At 44.0% G+C, this 23,914-nt stretch overlaps 1 protein-coding gene across 6 annotated transcripts in view; it reads right to left on the bottom strand.

The window, feature by feature from the left end:
- The window catches only part of DNM1L (dynamin 1 like), a 747,198-nt gene that overhangs the window by 116,684 nt on the left and 606,600 nt on the right, over positions 1–23,914 (bottom strand). For 3 of the 6 annotated variants that reach the window (XM_078673807.1, XM_078673804.1, XM_078673803.1), the window contains one exon: positions 16,349–16,450. The exons of the other annotated variants lie outside the window; for them this stretch is intronic. In XM_078673807.1, the coding sequence (XP_078529933.1) occupies positions 16,349–16,450 (102 nt within the window). The remainder of the gene's footprint in view (positions 1–16,348; positions 16,451–23,914) is intronic. 6 annotated transcript variants of the gene reach the window in all.

The raw sequence follows: 23,914 nt of genomic DNA, 5'->3' as shown, positions 1-23,914 counted from the left end.
CAAGAGTCCTTAGACCTCTCAAACTCAAATATTAAGTCTCCAGTGCTAACTGTAGGCCAATTGACCAGCTCCTCGCCTCATCATCCAAGTTCAGTATCGCACAAGCCCCTCACAAAAAGGGAAAATACTGAAGAAAAAAAGGAAAAGAAAAGATTGAAGAAAAAAAGGAAATATGTTTCTGGGGTCTGGCAGGGGGCACACTCCAGGGAAACTAAGTTTTTCTTATATTCCACAAGTCACAGCCTACAATATTTAATATCACGAAGAACACCAACCAGTTCGAATTCTTGGAGACTGACTTGCCAACCTCTCAAGAATCCTTGCAGGAGACAGAGTATGGGCCACTCATGCAGAAAAGGTAGGACAATCGAGGAGACGAGCAGCTATTGCCAACCGATTTTGGCAAATTGGATGCAGCAGCTCAAGACCGGAAGATGCCAAAGCTCCCTGAACCTATGGGATTCTAATCTGGTTTTTCGAATCCCATTAGAGACAGACAACAACTGTTAGTCCCCTTGACTCCGCCTTCGCTTCCTTTAGAAAATCATTCCCCTATCCAGTTCGCAAATAGTCATGGGAGACTAAAAACTCTGCGACTTGACGAGCCTGCTGGGAACCCAAGTGTTTGTTCCATTGTGCAAAAGGTGCTCTTTACTCCTCTATACACCTCAAGAGGTAGAAATTGCATCTTGAATAGGGGGAATATCTTATTACTCCTGCAACATATTCTGAACTTGAGTCAGCTACAGAGTGAGTATATAATAAGAGTCCAATTTGATATCTAATCTTTGCCTCAAACACTGAATCCACATAGTTTCTTGGAAATCACAATTAACGGCGAGCCGAGAACCGAGTGAAATACCTTTTTGCTTAATGGGGCATTGAAATAAACAAAGAGCTTTAAAAGTACCCTCACATCTTGAACAACAACAAGTTGACAGGCAACCAGAGTTGCACCTCCAGCACTCTTTTCTTGGGGAGATAAATCTTTTTATTCAAATCGGTGCAAAACGCCAAATAAGTTAGGTCGTACATTGACACATATAAAAAAACATTAGCATTACAGTTTACATTATCAAGAAGCATTTCCCCATGCCTCACCCGTTGCATGGGTAAAGTGAAGTTACATCCAGAGTAGTCCAAACATGTTACATCATTATAAAAGAAAAGTAATCATGCAGTAAGTCCAGTAACACATTGAGGCATTTAAGTACAACATTGGTGTCTCAGCATTTGCCATTAAGCAGTACCACCTCCCACACCCGCTGCATGAACATTAGGTAAGTCAATTCGCACGGTATTGGACGCCGGCCCCTCCCTCACATTTAAACTGATCTAGTCACAGATAACCCTATCTGCATTCCAGCATCCTCAAACTTTAGTCCATTTCTCGGAGTATCCCTGACCTTCGTACACCACCTTCTCTGTTAGCATACACCAGTCCATATCTTTTTCCAGTCCAACAACTGTGGCACTTGTTTTGCCCCCCATAAGCATGCATGTTCCATTTGGCCACCATATTGTTTCCATACAATTCCAGTCTGTCTCTCCCCAAACATTGAGCAGACACCATTTAGCAGAGATCAATACTCTGGGTACATAGGTAACCCACACAGCGTATTACTGAGTTCCAAAAACATTGTATTAGTGGGCAGTCCCACAGTGTATGATATAAGGTACCAGGTTGTCCACATCCTCTTCTACAGCTTTCATCAACTGCCCTACCCATTCTGAACATGGTGTGTTGTGTGTAGGAACAAAGCAAAATTATTTGGAGGAGACAAAACCCTGCTCGAATAGCTACCTCTTTGGGGGACGCTAAGATTTCCATCCACTCCTCATTCTCTAGGCTTGCTAGGTTATGTGTCCACCTATCTCATAGGTATGTCAAAGTGTCATGGTGCCGTTAATCAATTTACTGTATGTCAATGATATGAACTAGTCTAGTAGTCTGTCTTCCAATTGAGAAGATTCAGGGAGTTCCATCCCCTTTGGGAGGACTGCTCCAAGTGCATGTTGTATTTTGCAGATATTGGTTGGGCTCAGAGGGGGCCAGTTCGTATTCATGCCGCAAGTCTGCGATAGGGATAACATTCCGTGGAGTCAATAGGTTGCCAACCCATGAGAAACCAATAGGGTTCCATTTGCCAAAACCCGCTTTTGCTTTTAAGAAGCCCAATGTTATCCCAGAGGAGAAACATTTGCGTAATTTTGCTGTTCCAGCCCAGTGCCTTCGCTGCCACATGCCAAAGGAGGACCACCACAACTGCTGGGTTGTGTGTTTTTTTTAATGTCAGCTACTAATGTAGAGCTCATGAAGATGTCCCCGTGGCTGCATTCGCAGTCTGTCCAATTGGTACGTGGGCTCATCTGGAGGCTGAAAAACCCATCAGTTGACAGTAGTCAGCTGTGCCACCCAATAATATTTCGGTTTATCAGGGAGGGTATCCACCTGGCTCAGCATGCCATGTAGGGCATTGCACGTTTAAAGAGGTACATCTGTGAGGCATAAAACCAGATTGGTGTGGTTGGACCAGTGTCGTAATTGTTATTATGAAGCGTGAAGCCAAGACTTTTTTTATTTATTTCATATTTTATAGAGCGCGAACCAGACCCGTGAGGGTATCAGAGTGCTTTACAGTAGTAACAGGTGGGATACAAGGACATAGAGGGGAAGAGAGCCAAAGGGATAGGGACAGGTAGATACAATATATTGATAAAACAAACAATCATAATACCCGGATACAATTTGGGGTAAGAACGAGTCGATACATTAAGCTAGAGAAAGCAGTCTCAACACCCGGGAGGTTTATTTAGAAGTGCCAGGTGGGTATCATAAGGAGAAAAGCCCAGGGATAGTGCTGTAGCGATTGGTGAAGCCAGGTAACGGAGGTGATTGTAACGTGAGCGTTAGAAGAGGAATTTGCCCATTAGGGACCTTTTGGCCTCCTTTTTGAAGTATGCTAGAGACTATATTCTTCTCATGGCGGGTGAGAGTGAGTTCCATATTCTTGGGGCAGCCCCTGAGAAGGCCCGATTTCACGTTCTTTTTTTCCTGAAGCGTGCGGGTTGGAGCAAAAGGTTTCTGGCGGGCTGGGAGTTTCTGGCTCCTCCGGATAGCATGAGTTTCTGTGCGAGAAAAGCAGGGGACTTGGAGTAAAGAGCCTTTTGGGTGATGCAAGCCAGCTTAAATTGGATTCTGGCCTCAAGAGGAAGCCAGTTCAGAGCTTTAAGGTGGGGCAAGATATGGTCGAACTACTTCGAGCCAGTTAGAAGTCTGGCGGCGGCGTTGAGGCAGGTTTTCAAGGGTGCCAGAGAGATCTTGGGTAGGCCTGCGAGGGTGGAGCAACCCTATTCTAGCCTAGAGATGACTAGAGCCTGAATTGCTGATTTTAGATCTGGGGTGTCGAGTGGGCAAGGATTTAACCTCCGCATTGAGGAGCGATATTGGTTGGCATGAGAAGCATTAACAGAGCGTTTGGCTGTTTGGTGGATAACTACAATGGAATCCAGCATTGGGTATCTGGGAAGAGCACGGAGCGGACGACTATCCTTATACACACGAAGAAGGTAGGGAGCACTTTTTAAAGCCGTCAATTTACCTAAATCAATTGGCAAGTAATTGGGATCGAGGGCTTTACCGGAGTGTAGGTCATAGATTGTCTTTATAATTTTGTCCTCCGCTATTTCCTCATCAAGCCTGCAGTAGGTGAGAGGTAATGGAAATGTATGATGGGCAGGAGTTCTTTATATTCATGCGCCATGGCAGAATCAGCTGGTAAATAGAGGCAAGCATAATCATTAGCAAAGGCGTTCGCGATGTCCTGCCTGCTCTCGATAGCAGCCCCGTCTGCAGCTTTAATTTCTATTAACCACCGGTCTGCCTGGTCTCGCCTATCTAACCATGCCAATAGCTTTCCTGCTTTGCTGCCCTCCTCATACAGTCTATGTTGTGTGGCGCTGTTACTTGCTTTAGCTGCATCTATGGTCGCACCTCTATATTCCTGTTGCTTAATTTGGAGGGCATAGTTAATATCCACACTCAGTCAGTCAAGTAAAGTACTCTCTGACTCCCTAATGTTGTTTTCAAATTGTTCAAGTTTAGTTTTTTGTGTCCTAGTAGTAAAGAGAGGCGTTGCCACTTAATGACATTTTTGTAAGCCTCCCATAATGTCTGGGTAGAGTGAACAGAGTTTTTGTTGTCAGAGAAATATTGTTCTGTCATCATTAGAAGACTCTCGCTGATATGGGGAACTTTAAGCTACCAGGAGTTCAGTGTTATGTTACAAGGAGTCGAGTCTCTGTGTAGTGCAAATTCCACTCACACTGGGGAGTGGTCTGATCTCTCTCATGGAAGTAGGCTCCTGAGAAATATTATATTTGATAATTGAGGATGACAAAATAATCAATAGTGAGAGGCTGCCATATGCTCCCAGATGAAACATGTACTGTCGGGACATTGGGTTAAGTACTCACCATATGCCAGTCAGGCCCATGGCGGTAAGGAACTCTGCTGGGGGTTGCAGAAAAAGTTCACCAGTCTGTGGGGCCATCGGTCTCGTCGGTCACATATCGTTGCATTAAAATCGTCCCCTATAAATAATTTACCCTCCGGCATTTGGAGGAGTGGGGTACTCCAGTCTGTGTGTCAGGTCCTGCAGGCGGGGTGGGACATAAAACAAACATATGTAGAGGCTAGTCCCCTCCCAGTTCCGGGTAAGAGCCACGTATCTACCATGGGCATCAGGCCAGATCTGTTGAACTATTAGTGGGAGTGACTTCTTTACCAAAACGCCCACTCACCTGTAGCCAGTGGTATATCCGGCATTGGCAACTAATTTGTAACTTCAACGATCTAGGGAACAATAGGTTGTCCCCCCAAAAATGGGTCTCCTGGAGGAGGATGATATCAGATGCCTGAAGCTTAATATATTGCAGGGTGAATGTCCGTTTGATTTTGTCCCCCAGGCCATTGACATTCCAGCATAGTAGTTTTATTATTTATGTGTCTGGACAGGTATCCTTGGGTATGTGGCGATCTGGGGCATCTCCACCATTCTCAAGGGAGCCAATGGTGCACTAGATCAAACTCTGTGAAACAATGTGCATATTTTGGTAGACAACACTAAATGCGATGAGGACAGCCGTTGAGTACTGTATCCTCAGCCAATACCAGAGAGGGGCTGAATCGCATCTACGCGATCAGCTAGGTATGACAACTGTACCTACCATGAGCTATATCTCTAACAGCGGAAAGCCAAATGCAATACCATTTCACCGCCACTGCCTTACAATTATCTCGTGGAATGTTGCCGGTCTAAGGAGGATACTTACCAACCAAGCACATATGGAAATTCTTTGAAGGGGGCGATATACTTTACCCACAAGAAGCTTGGGAGATAACACCTGTACAAATAGCAGGATTATCTGGATTACATAATGCAGTTCTTGACACAAGCAAGTGTGGTCGCCTCTCGCCACCCTAAAATCACCTTTGTCATCCAAATACCTTTACCCACCCTAAAAAATCCCTTGCCATCCACATACCCCTACCCACCCTTAACCCTAAAAACACCCTTGCCGCTCAAATATCACTACGCACCCTTAACCCTAAAAATCCCCTTGGTACCTAAATAACCCTACCCACCCTAAACCCTAAAAATCCACTTTCCACCCAAATACTCTTATCCACCCTAAACCCCCAAAATACCATTGCCACTCATATACCCTCTCCTACCCTAAACTTACTCTTGCCACCCCGATACCCCTGCCCATGCTACACCAGAAACCCACCCCTGCCACCCATATACCCCATCCCACCCTAAACACGCCCCTGCCACCGAAATACCCGTACCCACCCCATAACCATTAAAACGCCCCTGCTGAAAACATACACACACACACACACACACACACACAAATATACACACACACACACACACACCCACCCACCCACCGGTCACCAGTAGTTATTTATAGTTTGAACTTAGTTTTATAGGAAAAGCATTTTTTGTTTTGACAACCTTAGCGCCATTTGCCAAATCTTCAAAACTAGTACAGACCAGAGTTCAGCCGCTGTCTGGAAAGTTTCAGGCTGATTTGTCAAGTGGGGGCTGAGATAAACACCAAATTTGGTAGAAAACTAGATCTTGGTCCAGAATGAGTGCTGTTTCTGATTCGGTATAAATCTGTTCAGTAGTTAGAAATATTAAAAGAAAAACATATTTGTATATCTTGGGGAGCAAATCCATGGCAGCACTTTGCAAATCCATGAGCCAACAGCAAGGCAGTGATTTGTGGCCGCAAAATGAGTTGAAAATGGCTGCCGCCTTTTTATAAAACAAGGAATGGTCACTGGAAGTGAAAATAGATCAAGAAGTCATAGAAGGGGTGAGAGTAGAGGTACCCGATCCCATGGATACAATATAGGAGTCTATGAGGGACCCTGATGGGCAGGAATATGCCCAGATTTTTTTTTTTTCATGTGCGAGGATTCGAGAAACTACTGCGACGTTCAGCACAGTCCCCCTTGTACCAACACGGCAGATTCACAAATTAAAATACATTGAAATTACTTTAGCGTTACTTTTAAATTACATTGATTGCTCGGGGTGATATGCCTAGATATCACACCGTGGAGCCAACAATACAAAGGTAAGTAAGACACTTTTGGGTTTAAAGCAAAGCTACTTTGGTTCCCATACAAAAGTCAGTTCAACACAGAACATTTTAGGAAAAAATGAATAACATGGGTTCCTATGGGAGGAAAGAATGTTATTAGTTAGCAGGTAAGTAAACGACCTGCAGGAATAGCTTTTGGGGGGTAGGGCCAAGGTTTCTAATGGCCAAGTTGGCACTCCAAGTACACCACCAGCACTACTAGGGCAGCAGAGTGCAGGGGCCCAATATTAGTCAAAGGGGTTAGGGGGGCCTTCGGTCAGGGGCTGCTTATGAGTAGGCCACTTGGTTGTGGGACCAAAGCTCCTGGGTGTGGGCTTCACAGGAGGGGTCAACAATCAGCACAGGAGCTGTATCTCTAGAGGCACAGAGGCGGTCTGATGCAGAGTGCCAAGAAGACAGCAGGAGCCCTGTGGATTCCAATGGAGATCACCGCTTTGGAAGAAAATCTGCAGGTTCGGGCAAGGAGATTTCCTGAGGGCGACAACCGGCCATATGAGTGTCGGTATTATGTTGGCCCGTGTAACTAGAGTACTAGCTTCAGCTGAAGGTGCAAAAAGATGAGTTTAGTTTAGCTAGGGTGAATGTGATACCAGCAGATTTCCTTACCGTGTGTTTTATCTGAAGACTGGACTTGCCAGGATCTGAAAACCATACAACTAGAAAGTTAGCTTGTTGTCTGCGAGATGGTTAGACTTCTTAACCTCTATCAGAGCTTTGCTATATTTGTATACCTCCCAAAGGTCGTTACTCCACCTGGAGTTTGGTCTAACTATGCAAGATCTCAAATGCTAAGTGTCCCTTCTTAAATATTAGTATTCGTTACAGCAAGCCAGACAGGGCATTCTGAAGAGTGCCTTGCAAGAGGTGTCTCCAAGTCAGACAATCCTTGGTCACAGTATTTAAATCAGGTGACCATAGACTTAAAATTGGAGGCCGACACTTTATCCTCCGTTTTAATACCGTTTTCAGGTGTAAAATTAATCCTGAAGAAACAGGACTGGTCTCTATCGAGACAAGCACACCTTATCTGGGTCCAGGCTTACAGTCAAATCGCTAAATCTTATGAAGGAAAGGGAATGCAATCCTATTTGAAAGCTGCACTCAGCAGGGGAATGAGACTCAAAATTCTCAGTGCAAGACTGGTGGTCTTACCAAGCAAAGAATTCCGCACCAGTTGGGGATCGGTTTATAGGATCGGATCTTGTAGATTTTGCAACTACAAGACCTACACTATGCTTCATGTACTTTGCTACTGCCTGGCATTTCTTCAGGTATGACACACTTCATTGAAGCCCTTCTTTTTAAAATCTGGGAATTCAACCTGCAATGATGCTTGGAACTTTTGTCTGACAATTGATATTCCGATGAACTTGGCCTGCTTTGGCAAATTTATGGATTTAATTTCCATAACTCGGTGAGCGCAGGCCGCAGGAACATCTTGATCAAGGGCGCACTAAGTATTGTATACTTCAATGATTTTACTTACTTTTTAACAACACTTGCTTGCACTATGTGAAAATCTGGGCATTCCATTATGCTTTATTAAGGTATTGACTGCCTTGTGCAACGAGACGGTTTGTTGGTTATTTTACTATTCTTTTATCCATACGTACCAATTTTAACTAATCGACACGTTAATGATTGTCATGGTCTCTGGTACACCAGTATTAATGGCCAAGTTTAGTTTTTTAAAGTGCTCAATTTTAGTGAACAAGTGTTGCAACATCTTCGGAGACACAGGCCCAGGTACACACTGTAAAAAAAGACAATTAGGATCGGAGAAAGAAACTGCTTTTACATATGAGAATACAGCCACTCTTCCGCATGGATATAACTCGTTATTCTTTGGTAACGTGGGAATAGCAGCAGTTATGTAGGGACATTTTTTCATCCATCGGAATGGTGTGGGCCTCCTGAAATGGCGCAGAGGCCATGCATGAGTCACTCGGACTTTTTGGAAAAGGGTAGTTGCAGTGGAGTTATTCTTTCAGAGTCTCCTTTTCACATTTCTATTGAGAAAAAAATGCTTTAAATAGAGTATTGGGTCAAAAGAACTCCCTAAGCTTGAAAGATTGAAGACCTTCAAAAAAGAGTAGTAGGTAGAAGTCGGAACAATTTGGTTAGAACTTGGCAAATTCACTGCGACTGTGCCCGGCTATGTAGTGCTTGAGGCCCTCATTTTTTAAGGGATCCAGAGGGAGGTAGATACATTTTTCCTGGGACTCTGGCTACAAGTGCGAGGACATAAGCTACTTTGCAGCTGAACAGCCAGAAACCAGACGCCAGAGGTCCTCGGACATCAGCAGTTTCGGCTCAACACATTAGCTGCATAGATGGACCATGAACTGTACCCTTCTTGGTGATAGTCCAAGAGCAAGAAGGCACAGGGATAAAACTCAATATAGCTACTTTAGCATCAGCCATGATGGTTTTGCCGCTGGCCTGATGAAGCAGAACCCAGACTAGAACATCATCTTCTCTTCATGTCTGCAGTCCAACAATCTCCTTGTCCATAAGATGATACAAAACTTTTCACTTCAGGGTAGCTACCACAACCTCGATAGACTGAGCTCAGGGATTCCATGACACAAAGACTTGACTGCCCTTGTCGTCCTGGTACTTCTTTTACGAAGACGTTAATATCACAGGCTCAGAGAAAGGATTGTTCCAAAACATCTGAGCTTTATTTTTTTATTTTTTTTTTTTAAAACCTTTATTTGCAATAGACAAATAGAAACAAAGATGCGCCTACAACCCTCTGGGCTGGCCGATGCAGCATCTCAAGACAACGGTAAGGTACACAGCTCATCAGCCGACAACCAGGGGTCCGGCAGCCATAGTGCATGACATCGATCAATCACAAAACGACAGGATATAAAAAGGTTTCATTTTTCAAAACAACTAAACAAACGAAGAAGAAAAAGACAAGGCTATGCCCGAATTGTTCCGTCTGTGTCGTGAGATGCGAGGCGAGTCAGACCTAAAACAACAGGGAAAGACAGGAGAATCTACAGAGGATAAAAGAAAAAGGGAGGGGGGGAGAGGGGGGACCCAGCGCCAGCGGTATAACAAAAACACAGCACGAGAAAGAGCCGAAACACACAGCTAAGGGGAACAAGGAGTATCAGGGGGATCAGTGAAAGGGGGGTCGCAGACATCCCCACGGAACGAGTTCCATTGGCCCCATATCCTACCCCATTTTTTGGGCCTACCACGGGAGACATACACAATCTTTTCCTTGAACATGCACCAGTCCATACTATCTTCCCACCCGGAGACCGATGGAGCCCTCTGAGATCCCCACAATTGTGCAATGTCCCTCTTTGCAACCATGGTCCCCAGCGTCACCCATTGAGTCTGAGCAACATTGCAATCAGTCGGCTCCCATACATTCAAAAGACAACGCCGGGCTTCAGGCAGCAACTGAACTTGCGTAACTTCACTCATCACCGCATACACTCCATTCCAAAAAGATACAACCTCCGGACACTCCCATATAATATGGAGGAAGGTAGCAAGCATACCACAGCCCCGCCGACACAATCCATCCTCTGAAAAACCCATATGCATCAGTCGGGGACCCGTGACATAGACCCGGTGTAGAATTTTCAGCTGAACGAGTCGCAGACGCGCCGGAATCGTAACCTCCTTAGGAGAGGATATCGCTGTCTGCCAATCCTCATCATCCAGCTCCAGTCCGTCATCAGTCCAGGAAGTACGCAGATGAAGCAGAAAATCCGACCGAGTATTAATAAGCTTCTTATATATAAGAGAGATAGTGCTGTCCGGCACATGTCCGTCCAGCACCCTGTCTTCCAGGGGGGAGCTCTCCGGGATGGCAGACCCATCTGGAAAAACCGACCCAATGGCATGACGAACCTGAAGGTACCGGAAAAACTCCGAATCAGACAAACCATATTCCTGTTGCAATTCAGCAAAGGACTTAACCCTGTCCTTAACCCAGAGGTCATCCAACTTACTGATCCCGATGAGGTCCCATCTATCAAACCCTTTTGAGGTCCACAACTCACCCAGCCTCTCCGCGGCAAATAGAGGGGTCGCTCTGGTCAGCCTATCTGTCCAACCGGTAGCCACGGTCGCGCTGCCCCATACCCGCACCGCCACTCCAGTGGGTCCTGTCAAGTTCTTCCTAGCACCCCGAGAATAGAGCGCCCTGTAATAATTTCCCCCGGGCAAGAGCCACCGGTCCATTTCGTAAGCAGGGTTCGGAACTGGACTATACATAGCATGATTCACAGCACTCAGTTGAGATGCCCAATAATACCGTCGTATATCAGGTAACGCAATGCCCCCATCGTACCAGGGTAACGTGAGCTTAGTCAACGCAATACGAGGCCGGCCAGCCCATACCAGCTTCCTTTGGAGGCCCTCAATTTCGCGGAAATAGCTAGCCGGCACTAGGTCAAGTGTATTTTGCACAGCATATAAGAACCGGGGAAGAGACATCATTTTAAACAGGGCCGCCCGTCCCAGGGGGGATAAGGGCAGATTACACCAAGCCGCAACGTCCGACCGAAGTCGGGCGAGTGGAGGCAACAGATTCCGATCATAGCGCAACACAGGGTCAAGCGAAATATAAATACCCAAATACTTAAAACCGTCGGTGCGGACCGGGATCGGGCATACTCGGGGCAAAGAGAGAGGGTCACAGGTAAGCGGGAAAATACAGGATTTGGACCAATTGATAACCAACCCGGAGTTACGTCCAAAGGAACGCAGGACATCAAAGAGGACTCCCAATGACTTACGGGGGGACGTCAAATACAACAAAATGTCGTCGGCATATAATGAGACACGGTCTTCAAAATCAGGGGACCACCGAATACCCTTCAAGGAGGGCTCCCACCGGAGCCAGGCGGCCAGCGGCTCGAGCGCGAGGGCGAACAAGAGCGGTGACAAAGGACAGCCCTGCCTCGTGCCCCGCCCAAGAGTGAAGGGCCGTGAAGCTCTACCATTCACCACCACATGCGCCAACGGTTGCTCATACAGGAGTTTAACCCATGCAATAAATTTCGGGCCAAAACCGAACTTGGCGAGAGTAGCCCACAAATATGGCCACTCAACCGTATCAAAAGCCATCGAAGCATCAAGAGAAACCAAGATGGCTGGCTCACCAAGAGATCCCGCCCTCGCTATGACGCCATGTAGTCGACGAAGATTGAGTGCAGTATTACGCTGGGGGATAAAACCGGACTGATCAGGATGAACCAGTCCGCTAATCACCGTGGCTAGTCGGTTTGCCAGTAGTTTCGCCAATATCTTGGGTTCCGCATTCAAAAGCGAAATCGGGCGATACGAGGAACAGCACTCACGGGGTTTGCCGTCTTTATGAATGAACACAATAGAAGCTAGCCTCTGGTCTCTAGGAAGACAGCCGAGGTCACGCGACGCCGCAAACATACGCAGCAGATACGGCGCCATTTTATCCGGGCATAGCTTATACAGCTCGACCGGTATGCCGTTAGGGCCCGTAGCTTTTCCTGAACGAAGAGAGCGAATAGCGAGCGCGACCTCGTCGATGGAGAAATCAGCCTCCATTAAAAGCCCGTCCGATTCCGCGAGACTGGGCAGCTCAAGATCACGAAGTAGCAAGCGCGAGTCCTCCTCCGGCAAGCCCGAAACCGGCGCATACACAACCCGAAAGTGCTGGGCAAACACCTCAACTATCTCAACCGGGTCCACGACTCGCACTCCATCAAGTCTCTCCACCACAGGCACCACACGATTCAGTCTGTCTCGCTTATCCAGCCATGCGATCAACTTCCCCGCTTTGTCACCCACGTCGTACAGACGCCCCTGTTGCATACGATGCAGTGCCTCAGCCGAGGTAGTGACCAAGGCTCTGTAATCAGCTTTCTTAAGAGCCAAAACATGCAGCGATTCAGGCGTAACCTCAGCTCCCAACTGCTCCTCCAACTCAGTAATCTCAGACTCCAATCTCACCACCTCTTCTTGTGTGCGCCGCTTCTTGTCAGCAATTAGGGATAAAGTCTGACCACGGATAACAGTTTTATAGGCCTCCCATAAGAAGACCGGGGAAGACACCGATCCCTCATTTTCAGCAAAATAAAAATTCATGCATTTGACCACCTCTGCTCTGATCTTAGGGTCCTGAAAATGCCATGGATTTATCGGGGCAATTCGGCCCCCATTCCCCAAACAGATATCCAATTGGAGCCATATCGGGGAGTGGTCTGAGATCCCTCTAGCCAAGTGTTTAATTTCACGCACAGAGAGCAACTGCACCACCGGTACGAGGAAATAGTCAAGTCTCGAGAGACTGCCATGAGCCCCCGAATGGAAAGTGTACTGAAGCCGGCCAGGGTGCAGCTGCCTCCAGCAGTCGGCCAAACCAAAGGCATCCAAGAATTTCCCCAACCACAACTGCGAGGCAGGGAGGAGCCTGGGGGGGCTACGATCACTCTCTCCATTCACCACAGAGTTAAAGTCCCCACCCAACACCAGTAAGCCATCGGGCAAACCAAGGACAACCTCACCCAAGTCGGTGAATGTGGTAGATTGCAGCCCAGGCGGAACATAAATAGACATTATGGAAATCAATTTCCCCTCCCATCTCCCCGTAATGCCAGCATAGCGGCCCCTGTCATCCAGCACCGTGCTATCTATCTCCAGGGGAAGGGAATTCCTGACCAGGATACCAACCCCTCTTGATCCCGAAGTAAAGCCGGAATGTGCCACCAATCGATAGCCTCTTCTATCCAATGCATGACAAGTATTGCCCACCAAATGGGTCTCCTGAAGCAAGACCACATCTGGGGTGTGTCTCTTCAAATATTGTAGCACAACCCCACGTTTTATCCTGTCCCCAAGACCGTTAACATTCCAGCTCAACACCCTGAGTCCCCTACCCCCCATCCCAGAAGAAGACCGACCGCCCCACCCATCCCGAAACAGACACATGAAAGCAATTGTAAAGCAAAGCACAGCCTCGAAACCAACAAAAAGAAAAGAACCCCCCCACCACCCCCAAGGAACCCATCAAATGCAAACCCCCCTCCCTGCACCCCTGCGGTAGACCTAATAGCCACCCCAACTTGCAGTGTGCCTGTCGCCCCATTGAACTAATCTACAGAAAGAGAGAAAAAGTCCCCAGAGGAGGAAGATCCCCGAACCCCCCCCACCCCCGGGCATTCGCACAATGCTTGAAACAAGGTCTCTAAGCCGCTGCAGTGGATGATGGCTCGCCGATGTAGACTCACTGCTCCTGGCCCTCCACGCCTCCCTCAGCGCCTCTCGAGTCCTCCGGGCCCTCATGATGCGTCGACAAAGTGTCTAACCATTCACTAACCACCTCAGGGCGGTCAAAGAAGAATGCACGATCAGCATGTTCGATTCTCAGGCGGGCCGGGAAGAGCATAGCATATTTCAGTCCCAGGTCCCTGAGTCGTCTCTTCACACCCGTGAAGCCCATCCTCTGTTTCTGAACTGCCTGAGTAAAGTCAGGGTAAAAGCTAATTGAAACGTTCTCAAATTTAGTGGGCCCGTTGGTGCGCGAAGCTTGCAGGATAGCGTCCTGATCACGAAAGTTGAAAAGTCTAGCAATTATGGGCCGCGGAGCGGCTCCCGACTTTGGCTTGCCACCCGGAACACGGTGGGCGCGCTCCACAGCGAAGAATTTACTGAGGCCTTTCGGCACTAGGTGCTTCAACACGAGGTCCTCCACCAGGATATCAACAGGCATGTCAGCAGAAGTCTCCGGGACACCCACAATGCGGACGTTATTGCGCCTGGCCCGGCCCTCGAAATCTTCCAACCGATTGGCAAACAGGTCACAAGTAGTCCTAAGATGGCGGACCGTGGTCTGAAGGTCCGAGACATCCGTGGTCAAACTAGCAGTCTTGAGATCGAGAGATTTGACACGCTCATTCGTTTTCCCAAGGTCCGCTCTGATGAGGGTGACATCAATCGCCACCGTATCAATCTTAGCCGCTAGAGTTTCATATTGCTGACCCATGGCGAATTGAACACTCGCAATAGCGCCCATAACATCCTTCAACGTTGGCTCCTCGTCATCAGGAGCACCGTCCCCAGCTTCTTCCAGGGCACCACTCAATCCGCCCGGGGAGCCCCGTGGTCGAGTAAATCGATCAATGGTCTGAGATTGGGTGCCCCCCCCTCGGGACGAGCCTCTATTGCCGCGCCTCTCAACAACTGTTCTGCCCGTCATGTCGTGGAAGGAGCACCAACGGGAATTGCAGAATCAAGGCAAAGCGAACTCCGTTGTGGCAGGCTCTGAACTGCGAGTGGATAAGGGCACAGCATAAGCAGCAGGCTGGCAGCGATAGCAGAATCGGAACTCGGATCTGGAAGTGAGCGTTCACAACAAAGAGAAGAAACTAAACCGAAAGTACACCAGGGGCAGCGGGCGTGGCTTATCAGCCGTTGTTGTTCGATTGCCACCAGGGTACCTCGGGGACTCAAGCCCCCGGCTGGCATACGATATAGGCCTCAAAGTTCAAAGCGCAGCAGGTCCAGTATCCGATGGCCAAATCGATTTCTGAAAAGAACGCTGGCATCAGCAGGGCTTCAATAATGAGCACCCATCGTCAAAATCAGGATCTTGCACAGGATAGTCGCGGGAGGCGGAAGGGGTATCGGGAGCCCTTAGCTCACGCGTCCATCTTGGAATCGCGCGAAGCTCCTCCCCCATCTGAGCTTTATTGACTACCAGGAGCTCTATGGCCATGGCTGATCTTGTGGCAGGTGTGGTGCTGGAGAGCAGTGAGGCCCCCAGGCATAAAAGCCCCATCTTCTGGTGAGCATTTTTGTTGCACTGGACATCACACCCAGATTTGGCCCAGACCGCATTACAGACAGGTTGTATGTATTTTCTCTTGGTTTGTCTATTATGGTCTCAGTATCAGAGTCCAGGTCTGTGTCTGGCTCTCTAAGGTGTGCCATTTTGGGGGAGGGAGCTCAGAAAGCAGACTCACATAAATCACCACCTGGTGCAACTGTCCATAAAGGGCTGAGGGATGGCTGCACTTGGAGAAATGACTAACAGGACCTGGAACACATGAACAAATAACCAAACTGGGTTTCAAATCTGTAATTTTAGGCACATTTTATCTAAGACAGCAGCAGATCAAAAGTGGAGACTTCCACTCGCTCATAAGTATCTCATGGGTGTTAAAGACACTTATATGGGTCACACATCACTTGCTTCTGAAGTCACCATGCTGCCACATGGCATCCAATTAGCAAGGCTGAACATTTTATTGTATCCTATCTGGCAGAGGGAGATATGTTTTACACTAGAACTGTGGGAAGAAATATCTATTAGAAACATCTTAGTAAAGTTCAATCACATTTCCATTTGCTTATGGTGACTTCACTGTGTAGATTGCACATGCAGAAAACAGTATGTAATAATAATGCTAACTGACATGCGTGTCCTTAGAATTCCCCGTCAGGTGCTGGAAATCTTAACTGCAGTTCTCTTTTAGGTCATGGGTGCTCATGCAACAAAATAAAAGCTGCGAAAAACAAGACAACACATGCACCGACTAAACACTGAAAATAAAAATGAAGGGTAAAAACATTCACATTGGACTACGTTCCCTGCAGACCTGCACCACACATAGGAAAAGGACATGCAGAGCTTGTATCAAGCGGCAGGACAGACCTTGCCATCAGACTCGGCAGAAGCAGCAGTAGTAGTAGTAGTAGTAGTAGTAGAAGAAGGCTCCTGGGAGGTAGGTACCAAAGCCCCTGGTGCTTTAGAAGACTAAAAAAGCAAAAGATGCATACAATGTCAAGAGAGGATTCCGCATACTAGACGCAATACATCTAAGAATCTCCCTGCTCTGGCTGATATTATGAGCACAAAGTATTTAATTATACAAAAATACAAATTACCCATTGTTGGCTTCTTCAGTTCGAATGAGGTATATGAGCAGAAAAAATATGAAGCATTACCACCCAAAAATGGTTTTAGAATAAAAGGGTAAAAAGGTGAATACATTCCTTACTGCCACTTGTATTCAAGAGGAGAAACTGTGACATGTTTAAATAGCTCACAAATATAAGAGGCCAAAGTGCTAGATAGAGAGTGCTTTCCAAATGTAGAATCCTTGAAAAATATTGACGGGTGGCTTCAGGTTGGCCTGGAAATAGAGCGAATAATGGAAACAAATGTATGAGTGAAGCGCCAACAAAGTAGGACACATGTGTAATGTGTGATGGAAAAGATCTTCCAGCCATTAGCTAGATAACCACAATTACCAACTCTTGATCTGATGTCTAATATTTTCCACACACCTGTTCTGACCTGTATTAGTTACGATTCATTCTAATATAACAAAGATAACCTGCAGAAGTGGTGATTGCCTGAAAGTGTGATGTACCAATAAAATGAGAATATATTACCTGTTCACAACTTTGACTTATGGAGAGACTGACCCTCAAGTACAGGGGTGCAAACATATTGACGGACTGGAGCTGTGATATTAGATGGATGGTGCACTCAGGTACTTGACATCGGAGGAATGATTTAACGATTGAATAATCCAACATTTAATGAGAATTATTACCAATATCAAACAAAGATCGCAGATGAATGTATTCCAGTTGAATAGGGCAGTAACACACGGATTCTGGTGCTGTCCGTGGCATTTTTTCATTACTGGATAAATAGGATACGTATCAGCAGGTTTAAACTGCTGATATTCCCAACAAAACTCATAATTCAGATACTTAAAGTAACATGAGATACAGAACATGCATATGAAAATCTATCCGCATATTCGTAATGACCTCCGAAATGACAAGTGGGTGATGAGCAGGTGCGGAGGCTCAAGAAAGTCCCATGTGCTGTGGGAATAAATCTGGGAATGTGTTTTTCGGAAATATGTCAGGAGGCTGGTGTACGTAAGAGACAAACATCGGGGATATATTGAGATGGAACAATGGGCAGACAAAGGCAAACAAGAATGTTGACATACTGGAAAACTACAGAATGATGTTCTTAGGAACTAGTGCTCACGTGCCTACAGGCTAGCTTACTGAGTGAACAGAGAAGAGAAGAGATAGACACACATATTAATGGAATTGAGCTTAGGAAATACATAGTTAATTTACTGAGTGACCAGATACAACAAGTGGCTTCTATGGAGATAACAGTGTAAAATATGCTGGACGAATGCAAAGAGAAGCAAGCAGCTTTGCATAATGGAGTTCGGACATAGTATAGGTCCTATGTCAAGGTAACAGACCTCACCCACCCACACACGTACATACTGGCACAACTAAAGGATAGAGGGTGGCATGGACTGAAAAAAGATGGGCCTACACGTTAAAACAAAAAGTTATCCCAAACACGTATACAGATACATTGAAGAAGTGATTTCAGGCCAGCCCATGCCAAGGGCAAGTCAAGGAAGAAATGAAGATTGGATTTTGACAAGTTAACGCAGGGCCAGGGGAAGGAGGGGGGATGATAAATTAATCTCAAGCACCAGAAAGTTAACCTTAAAGCTGTAGAAAAAAAAATGAAAATCAGAGTAGACACACAAGAGGTAAGGGAACTATTGTAGAAAAACATAGAATGCTACGGGTGAGCAAGGGAGCGTGTAAAGTTCACCAGTCTTGGAAATAAAGACTTCAAAATACTTTACTACGGAGAAACAGAGGTCTGATAAAGGCAAACAAGTATTGGGACAAAGGAGCTCAAAGAGGTATATGCACACAACAATAGTTTTTCAAAATGGTTATACGTTTTTTGAGGTGCTTGCTTATAGCAAAATCCCTGGCCAGAGGGAAATGTTCTGAACACTAAGATGTATTACTGCTCTGCTTTTCAACGTCATCGGACAATATCCAATTTGGGTGTCAGCTTAGGTTTATTACATTTAAAAACTGGGATTGCCACCTGACTTTGAAAAATAGCATGCAAAACTATTATTGCAAATGCATCGTGGATTTTGCTCGCATTTATACCAAAAGTGCAAGGAACACAAACTTTAATCATTCATATAACAGCTTGATGGAATACAGAAATGATAATGTATTTAAATGAATGGCGTTACACACTATACACAACCATGAAACAAGAACAGTAATGTATAGCACGTAACACCATTTGCATAGGTTTGAGATTTGGGGAACCTGAATCTGTTACTTTATTAAGGCCAGTTGATCCAGCCATTTAATTAACTGGATGAATGGCACCTTTTCTGCATGTGTCCTGCTTACTCAGACTTTAGTTTGTTGAATAATAAAAAAAAGTAAAGAGATGCGTCTCTGAGGAATTCTGTAAAGATTAGGAAGAAGGACCACACAATACATTTATTGGTAAATTACATTTCCATTTCCATTTCAACCATTAACGTGGACTAGAATAGCAGGCTGAGAACAACCAAACGGATACTAGCAAGGGGAAACTCACCTTTGCCTAAAGATCAGCTCTCGTTTCACTAGTAAATAGAACCTTGATAGCAACAACAGAATAAAGAAATAAAGCTATTTGACATGATGGAGAAGACAGCTCCACCATTAGCTAAATAACCAATTGTACCAACTTTTGATCTGATGTCTATTACTCCACATATCAGGACTGACCTGTGTTGTTTAAGTTCTATTCTACCTCAGGTTCCATTCTACCATCAGACTAAATTGCTCTACATGGCCCGAGGTCAGGAGGAGACACAAAATGTGCCACAGATAATATCTGTATTTTAGGAAACAGTGGTCCCATGCAAATGAATTTACGAGAACAATAAATATAGACACAATAGATTCTATATTGATATGACTTGTCCAGCCGGACAGAGGTCTCAATGTTTTACTTCAGGAGGAATAAAGAAGGAATTTCCTTCGACAATTCCACGTGGTGGGGCACAAGCCTGTACCCTACTTAAGCACATACAGATTAGTACATTTGAAGAAACAGTGAACAAGAACAGGGCTTTTAGGCAAAAGCTTCAAGGTTCTGAAATAACAATTAGAACAGATAATTCAAGATGCACCTTTACATCTACATGATACATGGTATAAATAATGTATAAGGTACATAAAAGGTCGACGGTGTTTCGATCCCACTATTTAACGCGTCGGTTTCAGAGGGTACCGGTTCAGTCGGTTTTCAATCCCTCAAGGCAATGCGACAGATAATATCTGACTTCTCATCACATAATGACGAGAACCACCAGGCAAATTGCACCACGCACATTTAACTATTACTTATACACGACTCTGCAGACTGCAGCTCAATCCACTTCAAATAAAACAAAATGGTGATGGCTTTGCTACACTTTATGAGTCACAATATATCACACCCAACACAACTTATTCACAGAACAAATAAGCTTACGGTTCCAGCTAACTGGATCCAGAACTTTTTACAGCTATTGTTCCACAGCACTGACAGGTGGTGCCACAGGACCTTACCACCTCTGTGACGGTACATATTATATATAAGCCACCATTTACAAAGGACAGTGACGGGAGCCAATAAAAAAATGGGCGGAAAGTGGGCAGAACTTCATGCGCATACACTGAATACAGCAAACCAGCAAACACAAGAATGCAGAACAATGTGTGTTTTAATATATGTATATTGCAATTTCAGTAATGTACATGCACAGTCCGAGTTGTATTGCACACACTGGTGTTTTAAATATGAAGACCCGACACTTGCTATTATACCGGAGGTCCTCATTGGTAATAAGCATCAAAACGTGCAGTCACAGGATTAAATGCACTTGCGTCATGGTATTGCATCCAATGTTCAAATCATGATGCTTAGATAAACAAACTGTTCACATATTGCAGTTAGAAAAAATGAAAGCAGTTGTATATAGTTTTCTATATCCATGCATCAGATGTTTTGAATAGAGTTTAATTAGGGCAATCAATATGGCGCTCAACTTGTGTGAGGAAGGCCGGTGCCTTGGCCAAAACGCATCACAATGGCTGTTTTAAATGGATTAAACTTGCAATTTTATATTTGATGCTGGGCAGCGTCAGAGCCTGTTTTATTCTGAACGGGTTTTGGAGGGGATAATATATATATATATATATATATATAAATATAAATATATATATATATATATATATATATATATATATATATATATATATATATATATATATATAACACAAACCTCCTTAACAAAAAAGAGCAGAGGCCACTTGTAGGGGACGACAGGAGAACACCTTTATTCACCAATAGCAGAGGCGAATGCATTTCGGCCTTCGTCAGCGCCCAAAATCAACAGGTGACTGTTCCCACATCCACTTAAAATGTGTCCTGCCCCATGTTCATTGGTGGCTCCACCCCTCGATGATTCTGCTCACCAACTGGAGCCCACAACAACGATGTAGACTCCAAGTCCCAGAGTGCACTCTTACTTCAGGTAGGTGATGCGTGGGGAAGTATAATGTCTCGTTAATAGTTGGAGCCATTGTGTGATGTAGATTACGTCAGATTCCTGTCGTGCAAGAAGAACTCGGGCACTCTCCTTGGTCCCCAACCGCACCAACCTGCAGGTACGGTGAATGCAGCGGGGGCAGAAACGGCAATCCTTTTCCGCCCAGCGTGAGGCCAAATGACCTCCTCACCGCTGAAACTCTCTCCGCGCCTTGCTGGTGGGCCTGGGTAGATTATATATATATATATACGTATATATATATATACACATACATATACATATATATATACACATACATATACATATATATATATATATACATACATATACATATACATACATATATATATACGTATATATATATATATATATACATATATACATATATATATATATATATGTATATATATACATATATACATATATATATATATATATATGTATATATACATATGTATATATATATACATATGTATATATATATACATATATATATATATATACATATATACATATATATACATACGTATATATATATATATGTATATATATATATATACACGGATATATATATATATATATATATACATATATATACATATATATATATGTATATATATACATATATACATGTATATATATACATATATACATATATATATATATATGTATATATATACATATATATATATATACATATATACATATATATATATATATATATATACGTATATATATATATATATATATGTATATATGTATATATGTATATATATGTATGTATATATATATATATATATATATATATATGTATATATGTATATATATGTATGTATATATATATATATATATATATATGTATGTATATATATATATATATATATATGTATGTATGTATGTATGTATATATATATATATGTATATATGTATATATATATTCACAGAAAAAACCATAGGTTATAGACCATATATAGTTAGGAATTAGCATTTACAAAACCTTGAAAATTCACTGAAAAAACCATAGGTTATAGACCATATATAGTTAGGAATTAGCATTTAGAAAACCTTATTTTACTCACACAAAACCATTGAAATTCCATATATAGTTAGTTGCACTAACTATATATCGCGCACCCGCAATCCACTGCTGATGATGTCACATATTACATCATTCATGACATGGTCAGTGACATCACTGATGACATCACTGATGACATCTCAAATGACATCACTGATGACATCATGACACACCAATACCAGTTACTACATAAGCACTCACTGATTCCTACGTCTACACACACATTCACTCATTCACCCATACAATCACTCATACATACAGTCACTTATTATTACAACACTATCATATGCACTCATACACCTATGCAGACAGTCACACACTGCCACTCATCCATGGAGTTACTCACACACCAAGCCAGTCCTGTAAAGAATCAATCACACTTCCATTTCTTTATCTATACAGTTAAACACAGAACACCATACTTCAGTGACATCACTGATGACATCACTAATGACATCTGAAATGACATCACTGATGACATCTCAAATGACATCACTGATGACATCATGACACACCAATACCAGTTACTACATACACACTCACTGATTCGTACGTCTACACACACATTCACTCATTCACCCATACAATTACTCATACATACAGTCACTTATTATTACAACACTATCATATGCACTCATACACCTAGTCAGTCCTGTGAAGAATCAATCACACTTCGATTTCCTCATCTATAGTTAAACACAGAACACCATACTTTTCACACATATACTAACACATACTTACTCTCTTATACAATCACTGATACAAGTACACATTGATATGCACAGTCACACACCTCCCAGCCAGCCACACACACACTCAGTCTTCCATACATCCAGTCATTCTTCAATATGTAAAACGTATTTAAACTTTACAAAAACACACAGACACTAGATGATGTCATCAGTGATGTCATTTGAGATGTCATCAGTGATGTCATCAGTGATGTCACTGACCATGTCATGAATGATGTAATATGTGACATCATCAGCAGTGGATTGCGGGTGCGCGATATATAGTTAGTGCAACTAACTATATATGGAATTTCAATGGTTTTGTGTGAGTAAAATAAGGTTTTCTAAATGCTAATTCCTAACTATATATGGTCTATAACCTATGGTTTTTTCAGTGAATTTTCAAGGTTTTGTAAATGCTAATTCCTAACTATATATGGTCTATAACCTATGGTTTTTTCTGTGAATTTCATTGGTTTTTTAACAGCTAATATCTGTAGCTGTAAAATTTATTCTTCTTTAAATCCAAAAATATATTTTATATGTTTATGAATAATTTTTTTTTTAAATATTTTTTTTTCTTCGTTCCCGCTTCGCGAATCGGGAAGCTTCCCGTTAGCTGACCTTGATGCCGCGAAATAGACCGCGAGCCGGTAAACGTTTCTTTACCGCAAGTGCCGCGTTAGAAAACAACATCGTGACGCCTCCCGTCCGCATGACGTTTCACGTTGTCGCGTGATACGTCATATGACGTGCTACGTTAGCGAACTGGTACGCGAAGCGAGTCGCAAAGCGCAGGTTTCTGGAAGCAAACCGGGAGGCCCTGCAAAGCGCTTAACGTAAACACAGCAAGTCATGTGACTTGGTAATAACACTTTTCATTGGTTCATTTCACTTTTGGTTTCCTAATGATGTAAGACTAGGTCATATAATCTAAAATGAACACTTTTGATTGGTTGAGAACTCTTGTTTTTCCCAAATGATGAAAATCCCTCCTTCTTTCCTCACTCTGA

Source organism: Lissotriton helveticus, chromosome 1_1 (assembly GCF_964261635.1).
Source record: "Lissotriton helveticus chromosome 1_1, aLisHel1.1, whole genome shotgun sequence".
NCBI classification, from domain to species: domain Eukaryota; kingdom Metazoa; phylum Chordata; class Amphibia; order Caudata; family Salamandridae; genus Lissotriton; species Lissotriton helveticus.
This window is presented reverse-complemented; position numbering and strand designations above follow the sequence as displayed.